At 46.2% G+C, this 11,019-nt stretch overlaps 1 protein-coding gene across 1 annotated transcript; it reads right to left on the bottom strand.

Annotated features, from left to right (window-relative positions):
* Positions 1 to 532: 532 nt before the first annotated feature.
* On the bottom strand, positions 533 to 7,963 carry Prokr2 (prokineticin receptor 2). Its single transcript, XM_027922432.3, has 2 exons — positions 7,506 to 7,963; positions 533 to 1,229 (listed from the first exon to the last, which is right to left on the bottom strand). Exons 1-2 carry the CDS (start codon positions 7,961 to 7,963, stop codon positions 533 to 535), a joined length of 1,155 nt encoding a protein of 384 aa, XP_027778233.1.
* Between the last annotated feature and the right edge of the window lie 3,056 nt (positions 7,964 to 11,019).

The following is an 11,019-nucleotide window of genomic DNA, read 5'->3' as shown; positions in this document are numbered from 1 at the left end:
ATTTTAATTATGTCTAAATGCCTTATTATTCTATAGCTTTGAGCATTCCTGTTCAGATAAGATACAGAATGAGGGATCATGGAGGGAGAGTCCAGATGCCATTGACTCCATTGGTGGTCTCTTCCTAGCCATCTATATGTCTAGATGTAGTTTGTCGACTCAGATAACTTCTGCCATTTTGATTTTTTAAATGTCTTTGTACACAGTAGGTAGGACAATCCTGTTGTCTCTGTCTAATCTCATTGGTGTGGCTTGCTCGCAGTAGATATTCAGTCCATGTCAGTTGCTGCTACTTGTGTCTGCTCTTATGGTTGTGATGGTGTACTCAGCAGGCTAATGATATCAGCAGATATCAGTAAATGTCTGGGTTGTGGTTTGTGTCCAGCCTCATTATTTGTTATGACTTTGAAGCATCTAGCTCTGTAAAGACAGGAGGCATGAATATGATTGTTCTTTTCCATTCAGGCTGTGAATTTGATTGATGATGCTCTGAGTACTGGATTTGGGTTTTCAGTTGTGTAACGCTACCACGTCACTTCAGCCTGATACAATCCACCTCTTCAGTGGCAGGCACCCCACTGGTTTTGAAGTCAAGTTCAGCACTGGACTTGCTCCCATGGTGAGAGGGTTGCCAGTGGAGTAGCATCATCTTCTTGAAGTACTTCATGGTGTTGTTCTTGACCGTCACGAAGCACACAGTGTTAATCATGCTGTTGCTCATGGCGATGCACTCGACGACGTAGAAGGCGGTGAGGTAGTGCTTCTCTTTCACAAACACAGTGGGGAAGAAGTCGCGCACAATGGTGAAGCCATAGAAGGGTGCCCAGCACAGCACGTAGGCTGTAAGGATGCACATGAGCACCAGGACTGTCTTCCGGCGGCAGCGCAGTCGCTTACGGATCTGCTCTGTCTGGAACCCAGGGACTGCCTTGAACCAGAGCTCCTGGGAGATCCTGGCATAGCACAGGGTCATGGTGACCACAGGCCCTACGAACTCGAGGCCAAAGATAAACAGAAAGTAGGACCTATAATAGAGCTGCTGATCCACTGGCCAGATCTGGCCACAGAAGATCTTTTCCTGGTTTTTGACAATAAAGAGGACGGTTTCGGTTGCAAAGTAGGCTGATGGGATGGCAATGAGGATGGAAACCAACCAGACCAAAGCAATCAGGAAGGAGGCGGTTTGATAATTCATTCGTGGTTTCAAGGGGTGAACGATGGCAAGATATCTGGTGAGGAAAGACAGCAAACAATCATAATATGTTACAGCTTGGAAAATGATCGTTTTTTCACTAATTCCGAACACAGTGAATTCCCATGTACTCATTACCCAAATTTAACCAGCTTCATCTCATGTCAGCAACATCATTTTGCACTTGGAATAGTGGCATGGTTTAGTGGAAACAGCACAGGTTTTAGGTCAAATATGTTGAATAAATTCTGGCTTTCCAGACCCAAATTACCCAATCTCTCTGAGGTTCATTTCCTCAAATGCAACCTGGAATCAAATGATACCTGCTTTGCTGGTAGCTGTGAAGGTTAAATATGATAATATTTGTAGCCTGTGTTGTAGGTGTTCAATAAATACATGTGGTCTATTATTATTAATGCTCCTATTATTCTACCTTGGGTTTCAAGCCATTCTGCCCAAGAATACAATGCTCTCAAAGCTCTTCATTCTAAATAACTCATGGTTTAGAGATGAAGAAGGGCTGGGCACCTCCAAGAGAGGTCAGGCCTTTCTCAGGTAACGGACAAGAACTTTTTCCTTCTCCTCCAGCCCCCACCACCAGGTATTACTCTGCATTACAGAAGCAGGAGAGTAGGGATGGGTTTGTGATGAAACTAAGAACCCTGATGAGAAGTAAATGTCTTGCTCAAGCTAGAATCATGCAAGTACTGGAATTCAGGCCCCTGGTACAAAAGCTTTTACACTCACCTCCCTGGGTCACCTCATGTTCAAATGGGAAGGTATATGAAGCTACCATAATATCTTGATCCCTGCTCTTTCTGATGAACCACATTGCCCAGGAAAGAAGTCGGAACCTTTTGTAGAAAGTGAGCTCAGCTGTGCAGATTGAATATCTTCTCTCCAGAGAGAGAGAACGAATGACAATCTATTTAGATATTTGGGTGCCCTGGAATCACTTCTGTGCAGGATTGAGTGGTAGAAGACAATGGAGAAAGATAAACGTCAGAAGGGTCAGAAAAGAAAGAAATCAGACATGGAAATAAACACGTAGAAAACTGGATCCAAACCTTTGTAAACCAGACCCTTTGATCACCTTTCCAAGTGTCTGATTTGACTATGGAGGTTTCCTTCCATGTTACTACTTTCCGTCCCTGACAGTATTTCTGCTACAAGTTTGCTTCACCTTCTCTTGCCTGCTCCTTGTTCATTGTTGGCTCTAACCCATTGAGTTTCACTAGCGGAACCCATGAGAGCATGGCTACCCCCAAGTTTGTGGCTTTCTGAATATCCAGGATGAAGCTGGATCCATCACAACCTGGATGTACTAATATGCATGGCTGTTGCTGGAGTTCTCCGCACGTCATTTGATCTGGCCTTGCCATGTGAACCTGTATGACTGTTCCGAGTGGACAAGCCTCACGGGACTGAAGAGAGGGGCAAATGGGCTGGCTCACCCTCACCTGGAGCAGGGACATCTCACAATCACTGTTTCTTTGTAATGACTGGGAAAGAATTAGTTTTTTGTTGCTGCTATAACAAATGCCCACAGATATAGTGGCTTGAAGTGACACAATTGATTATCTTACAGTTTTTAGAGGTCAGAAGACTGGTGTGTGTGTGTGTGTGTGTATTTCCTTTCCAGGGCTGCCTATAGTTTTTGACCCATGACCCTTCCCTGTTCAAAGCCAGCAATGGCAAGCTGAGTTTGTCTCATTTTGTATTACTCTGACATTAACTCTCTGCCTCCTTCCACAATTAAGAACCTTTGTGATTACATTGGCCCCACCTAGATTATCTAGTAAAATTCCCCTATTTTAAGATCAGCTGATTAGCAACCTTAAGCCCATCTGCCACTTTAATTCCCTTTTGGCATGTAATGTAATATGCTCATGGTTCTGGGAAACAGGATGTAGTTATCTTTTGGCGGGGGGTGGGGGAGGAATTATTCTGCCTACCACAACTTAATCCAAAGTCCTTAGGAAAAGCAAGACAAATTCAGAACTTAATAGCTTTCTGGTTCTATCATGGACAGTATCTCAATAACCAATGCCAAATGAAATTTCCCCACATTCCTGCTTATTCTGTTGTTGTCTTTTAAATTCAAGTTTTTTATCATTTGTAACACTTTCCTCATTCTATGGGATGTTTCAAAATTCGAATAGAAAAGAAAGGAACACTACTAGCCTGTAGGTTATTCAGAAGGTCTGGCTCCAAGCTGTGAACTTGGATAAATCATTTATACTCCTGAGAATTAGTTTCATCATCTATAAAATGGGGATCATAATAACTTTATTGACAATCTCTCAGGATTTTTTTTTTTAGGTTTCAAGAAAGTGAACATACATAATGCATGTTGGAAGCTATAGTACTTTACTTACATTGATCATTTCCCACAGTTCACTCATTGGCAAGAGACATCTGCAAGGTGTTTGTTGCCATCTATCTGCTTGGAAGTGTTTCTTAAGATCAGTGGTTTTCTTCAAGTCTCTGTGACTTGAAATAGCACCTCTTCTGCATAGACCTGGCTATTCTCTAGCTGCAGCATACACAAATGGCACCAGGTGGCCCTTATGATATTTCTACATAGTAGAACAGGCATATTTGTCCTAGAGGCAAATGAAAGTACCAACAGAGAGATGTGTACTTCTCCCAGGGTATGTAGGTCTCTCTAATTCTGGGGTTGCGGTTGAAGTATCCCCCAAGCTCCCAGATACAACCCTGTTTTCCAAAATCAGTATCATCAGGGCAAAGATGAGAGCTTTCTATTCATCTTTCTTATCATTTACCTTATTTTTCAATTGGTCTAGACCCTGATGGCTCAGAGGGGTGGTATTTATTAAGCTTTTGTATTTTGAGGCTTGAATTTCCACATGCTGCCTTTATATCTTTGAGCCTTATGGGACCCCAAAAGCCTAGCTATGAGTTCCCCTGTTCATGCCAGATGTATCTCAACTGCTCCTCTTGTACACACCCAATGGAAAAGCCTCCCTGTCCGGCTGGTTCCTCTATCAGGAAGTGTAAGTATAAACTCACTGGGGAATGAGATTCACCAAATTATGTTATGTGCATGTACAAATAGGCCACAGTGAATCTCACTATTATGTATAATTATAATTCATATAAAAAAGAGTAAGCCTTTCAGAGAACTTTTCCTTAAAAAAAAAAAACCTAGCATTTATGTATCAGAATCTCTCGATTATTCTTTTATGTCTCATAAATGCTAGTTCTTGTGTGGAAGAAAAGCTCCCTGAGGTCAAGGACTGTGTCTTTTCTACATTGTGTTTCCATATCCATAGTCTGGACATACAGCAGGGCCCAGCAACCCACTGTGCACCTACCAGGTTGGAGCAGATACAGTCAGTGCCCCATTCATATCCCTTTGCTGTTATCATGTCAGTGCATACCTGTTCATTTGTACCTGCCAATACACCTGCATTTCTTTGTCTAAAGGCTTTCTCAGGCTTCCAGATTCCTCTTGGCTCCCTGAACAGCATCCCTAGAGCAGTCCTCAGCAAGGCCTTATGCATAATGGTGTACAAATATCCCAGCTCCCTCTCACTGCCCACTCCTGGGAGATGTCTGAGTTGTGATCTACTGGCTGTAAGGGTTTCTCAGCAGGGATAAGCTCTAGTTACCCATAGTAGAAACTTGTTCAACAATGTATCCTGTATTGACTGTTTTCCTTCCCTATTTCACTTTCCACCTTCCTTTAGGTTCTTCCTGGTGCTACATGCACAAGTATCCTTATCTCAGAGTGAAAACAACCCAAATTAAGACACAGGTATAAGGCTCTGTGGAGACAGAAACATTGCAGACCTAATTATTGTGCTTAAAATACATTATCTTTTGGATAAGACCATCTGTATCTTCATACACAGCCTGAGTTTGGAAAGACAGATTGGCATCAGATCATAAATGCCCTGTTATGCTAGACTCAGGATTTGGCGTGTATCCTAAAGACACTGGAATTTCTAGAGGTCTTATTAGCAATGAAATGTCTTAGGAAGATCCCTCAATAGTGATATTCTGGTGCTTCATACGGATGAGTATGGATTTCAGGGCAGAGCCAAGAGCCTCTGGGGGCAAAAGACAAGTCAGAAGAGCATCATCATGGACCAGTCATAACTTGATAAGGAATGAGGGTAGAGGGAGAACTGCCAGGAGTTGGTGTAGGCCTGAACACAAAGGGTGGAGTGGGTAGGAATTGAGGGGGGAGAAGGGCAAAGGGTGTTGGTAACTTTCCTGATTGGGGACCAGGAAAGTGATGACACTGCTGATGGAGCTGGCAGCTGCCTGGGGAAGAGTTGGTTTGGGATGGGAAAGAACTTTTCCCTTGTCTGTTGTAACAGGGTGATCATGTCCCAAGAAACTCCAGTGTTACAAATAGCATATTACAGTGACACAGTCACATCAATGTTTATAGCAGCTCAACTCACAATAGCTAAACTATGGAACCAATCTAGGTGCCCTTCAATAGATGAATGGATAAAGAAAATGTGATATATATGATGGAATATCACTCAGCCTTAAAAAAGAATAAAATTATGGCATTTGTTGGTAAATGGATGGAGCTGGAGAATATAATGCTAAGCAAAATAAGTCAATCCCAAAAAACCAAAGGCTGAATGTTTTCTCTGATATGCAGATGCTGATTCACAATAAGGTGGGGGTGGCTAGGGAAGAATAGAGTTACTTTAGATAGAGGGCAGTGAAAGGAGAGGAGGGGGTATGAGGGTAGGAAGGATAGTAGAATGAAACAGACCTCATTACCTTATGTACATATATGACTGCATGACCAATGTGATTCTACAACATGTACAATCAGAAAAACGAGAAATTATATCCCACTTATGAATGATATATCAAAGTGCAAAATATTCTGCTGTCATGTGTAACTAATCAGAACAAATAAAAAATTTAAAAAACAAAATCAACATCATGAAGACAAGGTTACAATGGGACAAGAGATGAGAATAGTGATCACTATCATTTAGTAAGAATAAAAATCACTTAAGATAGTGAATAAAAATTCAGATTCCTGGAACCCAGTGTGAGGGATTCCCATCCAGGAGACTGGAGTGGGACCCAGGAATCTGACTCTGAATCATTGCATCAGATGTTACCTTCTGCCATTTTCCCTGGGGAGTTTTGTGAAGTTGGTTGGTAAGTGCCCACTCCACAAAGGCTGGTTTCAGGCCTGGAGAACCTCAGAGTTGTAATAAAATTGTTTTTCCTTCAGATATTCTATAAAAGGAAGATGCATCTTGTACCTGTATGTGTATTTTATTACACCATAAATGAAGAATAATAAACTGGTTGATTACAAAGGACAGCAAACCTATAAACAGCACTGAGAACATGGGAAAAATTGAAGAGTTGAAAGGAGACAAAAGGGAAAAAAGATGATCCAGCACCTTAATCAAAATGAGTTTCAGCATAGCTCAGAAGGTGAATGGTAAGCAAGAAGACAAGACATCAACTGTCTCTCTCAAACAGAGCCACTGGTGATCTGATACTGGGCTGCAACTGTTCACATAAATTGTACATGTATAAGATTTGTCACTAGATGTGATAAATTTTACCTTATACATTTACAATAGAGCAAGGACTTCTGGAACATCTCATGCAAATGCATGCAAATGAGCACACTTGGATATATGCAAAAGAACAAAAGCAAGCATGTCTTTCTTTTCTGCAAACAAATCCTGCTATCTCATTTTAAAATCAGCTCTGCAACAAAATCACTAAAACAAGTGATGATTCTTTTCTTAGGAAGTTAAAGCCTAGGCAGAATTAAATTATGATGATAACAATCAGATCACTGGTTGCTTAAGGGTTGGGGGAGTTGACTGGTTAGGGCACAGGCATTTTTTTTTTTTTTATTTTTAATTTTTTATTGTGGGTCGCAGGCATTTTCTAAGTGATGGAAATGTTCAATCTGGCTACAGGAAAAACTTGGTGCGTATTGTCTTGACTGCAAACTTCCTTAGTTAACCCTCCCTTGGCTTCTAAGTAACAGCTGTCTGAATTTTCTGCTTTTGACTTTGTATTTGATGCCATAGGCTGTCATTAATGTGATATGCTTGCATCTAAAGCAGATTCAGAGAGCATGGTCAGAACTGGGGGACTTAGGAGCCTCATATTTGCTCACATTTGGGGGAACAGAACACTGCTAAAGAAACAAAAGCTCCTCTTGCCCCTTAAAAGATCAATGAACATTCAAATCTGGAGTAGTGCCAAGCCTGTCTAATTTGAAGTGAGAAAAATGGCAGCCTAGCTGGCTTCTGTCTTATACCCCTGCCAAGGGCCTCACCTGTCAATAGCGATGGCCAGCAGGGCATTGGTGGAGACGTAGAGGGAGACAGTACGCAGGTAGTTGACAGAAGCACACAGCACATGGCCATGTTCCCAGGAGAGCTGACGTACCACATAATAGTCCATCTCAAAGGGGCAACAGACAATGGCCACCAGGAAGTCGGAGATGGCCAGGTTAGCAATGAGCAGGTTGGTGAGGTTGCGCAGCTTCTTGTAGCGGGCAAGGGCAGCAATGAAGACAAAGTTGCCAATGCCACAGACTAGCATGATGCCTGCCAGTGCCACTCCAATGACGATCTTGGCTGCAAAGAAGGTCCGGGTCTTGGTCATGTCCTCATCTTCATCCAGAGGGAGGTCATAATCACCATAACTGAAGTTGAAGTGGAGGGAGGAGGCATGGTCTTGGGGTAGACTAAAGTTGGAAGCAAAACTAGTGTTTCTGTTCTGCACTGCCATGGTGATGCCTGCAGATGGAGCGGTATGAGGGAAGTGTAGGGAATACAGCACTCTGAGCTGGGGGGTCCAGATCTTCTGCTGTCACAGAAGATGTGATTGAGCCTAGTACCCTGCTCACATCCTTGGGCAGAGGTGATACACCATCTTGTTTCTGGAAGGAGACACAACCAATGGATCACAGGAGAATGAAGAATATCTGGTAGCATTCCTCCAGAGTTCCCCAGGTACACACCCACCAAACCCACTGCCTACCTGTAGACAGAACTACTCATGGTGCAGGGGAGAGAAGGCATGAGATCTGGAAGCTGGGATGCCCTCTACCACCTCTGCAGCTATCAGAAAGGACTGAATGCAAGGTGGATTGGACTTGCCAGAGACACCCAAGAAAAATGTGCACTTTTGTCCTTTTCCCAGGGGTCAGTGCTGGTTTGATGTCTAATTTATCCACCCACCCCTTCATCAGCTCCCACAGGTCTTCTGGAAGTTTCTCAAGGCAATTGCCCAGGCTTCTATGTTATCCACAATGTTGTACCATCTATTGGCCAGGAATAGGGTCTTTCTTCCAAAGTAGGGCACAGAGCCCTCTGGTCTAGCCAAACCAGGGACTTGGAAATCACCAAAACCATTTTCATATGGATAGGCTGAGTCATCCTGGACCAGTGATTCATGCTCTCAGAGCCCTAACTTTCCCTAAACAAACTCCTGCTATCCAGTCCAGATCCTGCATAGGCAGGGGGTACGGTTGGGGAGCTGGATAGGAATTTGTTGAATGAATGAATAAATGAGGATCCCCACCTAGATGCTGTAGGTGGGGAAGAGGAAATTCCCCTGATCCTTGGGAACCAGCTCTAGAAGGAATTCTCTGTCTCCCCACCTTAGTCCCACTACTTTGGGTCTGCTCCCTCCTGCCTTCACCAGGTTTCCAGTTCCCCACCCCAGAGTCACCCTGAGTAGAAGGCACCACACCCTGTCCTGAAGGTCTTTGTCCTCGGAAAAGGATGGCTGCCCCAAGACTTAACTGAAAATAGCCCCCAAGGGTGAAGGTCGGGGGAGGAGGGGGTAGAAGGTCACCTAAGACCCCAGAGGGCTCAAGGTGAACTGTCTGCCTTTCACTGGAAAAAGTCCAATGAAGGAGCCTCTGAGAGGAAATAAAATCTCTGAAGCATCAGCTCTCAGGAGATAGAGGAGCACAGGGCACAAGTTGTTGCTGAGTGTCTGGGAAAAGAACCAGGACCCTAGTGTCCGCAGAAAGGGAGCTGTCTTACTAGAGGTGAACCGCTTTCCTCCCAGACCTCTCAGCACACCTGGAAACCTCTCCAAGTGTGGGGGCCAATGGATGCTGGTAGCAAGAAGCAATAAAATGGGTCAGGGAAATTTGTCTGCCCCTGGGAAGGCGGGACGGGAGCAAGGGTCAGGAACTGCCACTCTGGCAAGGACAAGAGTCGTAGTTGTGGCAGGAATACTATAACCTATAGAGCTCCCGCCTGCTGCGAGACTGAGGTGTAGAAACCTCCGACAGGTGAGGTTCAACTCACAGAGGCGTCTGCAGCCGGGGTGACCTTCCTGGGTTTGCCTTTCACACGGAATTCCAATCCCTGAAGACTCGGTTCAGCTGCGGACAGAGAAGCAGGACCCCCAGCTCTTCTCCTGCCGGGTTTCTACGCTCCAGCCTCCAGGCCCAAGGAAGAGGCGCATGCCCCGAGCGGGGACAAGTCCCTGTCCCCGTCGCATTTTCGAGGGACGTACCCCTCGCGGGTGATCATCCCGTTCCAGCACCTCCTCCCTTCCCCAACGCTGCCACGCGGTGTCCGAAGACTCCGCCCCGCCCCGGGCAGGAATCAACTAAAAAATTCTTGTTTGAGAAACAAAGCCGGGGGGCTTCGGGACCGCGGAAAACTAGGGCTGGGGGTTGGGGTTGGCGAGGGGACGATGAGGGGGCGAGAGAATTTTATCAGAGAGGTTGGCTCTTTTCTGCTCACCTTTCTGCAGGAGACCTCCCCCTGCAATTTGGCGCTCGCCCGCGCCCGCAGCCCCCAATCCCAGCCTACGGTCTCCTGCCAACCTGGAGGACCCAGAGGGCATTTCCCCGAATCAAATCGCTGCTAGCTTGGGGACAGATCGCCACATCCCGGGAGTGGCAAGAGGCTAAGGAGCCCGCGTAGCCCTGAGAAAGAAAGCGGGCGTCGGAGCCCCTTGTCCGGGCGGCATGAACACACAACCCGTCTTCCAACTGCGCGGATCTGATCGTTTACCTACCTCTGCACCTCTTCTCCTGGGGCACTCTGATGTCCTGGAGGCCGAACGCGGGTCTTAGGGTGAGTGGACGCGGGTCGGGTCTCTGGTTCCCGCCTTGGGGACCCGGACTAGCACTTGCCGAGGCGAGTGTGTGTTGTCCCTATTTAGACCCCTCGCTCAGTGCTCTTCTGCGCGTGGCGGTGTCTCCCCGACAGAGTCGGAGCTCCGCCTCCTCCACTCATCCTAACACCTCGGACCCGGCCCTGCGCGTCCCGCCCTCGACTCCGCCCTAGGGTGCCCCGGCCTGCCTTCAACCCTAGGCAGACAGTGGGCGATCTGCTCCCGCGCCCCGCCGCGCGCTGGGACTAGTGTGCTCTGGGTGCAGGACCTCTCTGGCTGGGGTCACAGGTTGTAGGGGCCTCCCTTCACTGGGGGTTTTCTACTCCTTGGCACCCGGGTGTGAATAGGACCTCAGTAGCTAGGTGTCAGTGGTGCGATTCCGCAGATGAGCACTATTGTCAGTTGCGCGGCTCCTGTCCTCTGCACCCTGCTAGAGCCCCCCACCCCCACCCCCGCACCCGAATCGCCTGTACACAGGCAGAGCGCCCTGTTTTCTGCAGGTGCCCAGTGCTAGCATCTGCACCTACTGCAAACCCAGTTGCAACCTCATCTTTGCAGAGGCAACACGGACCTTATGCAGTGGTGATGGAGGAGGAAGGCCTCCCATCCCCACCCCGGGGAGGAAGCTGGGAATGAGGGCAACTGGCCCTGCAAAAAGATCCAACCTTCAGGTCCTTACCCTAAATCTACCATCACCATCA

Source organism: Marmota flaviventris, chromosome 2, assembly GCF_047511675.1.
Source record: "Marmota flaviventris isolate mMarFla1 chromosome 2, mMarFla1.hap1, whole genome shotgun sequence".
NCBI classification, from domain to species: domain Eukaryota; kingdom Metazoa; phylum Chordata; class Mammalia; order Rodentia; family Sciuridae; genus Marmota; species Marmota flaviventris.
This window is presented reverse-complemented; position numbering and strand designations above follow the sequence as displayed.

Coding starts and splice junctions, on each gene's coding strand:
- Prokr2 (XM_027922432.3), bottom strand. CDS start 7,963: ATGGCAGTGCAGAACAGAAACACTAGTTTTGCTTCCAACTTTAGTCTA. Junction 1,230..7,505: donor CTGGCCATCGCTATTGACAG/GTGAGGCCCTTG, acceptor TTTCCTCACCAG/ATATCTTGCCATCGTTCACC.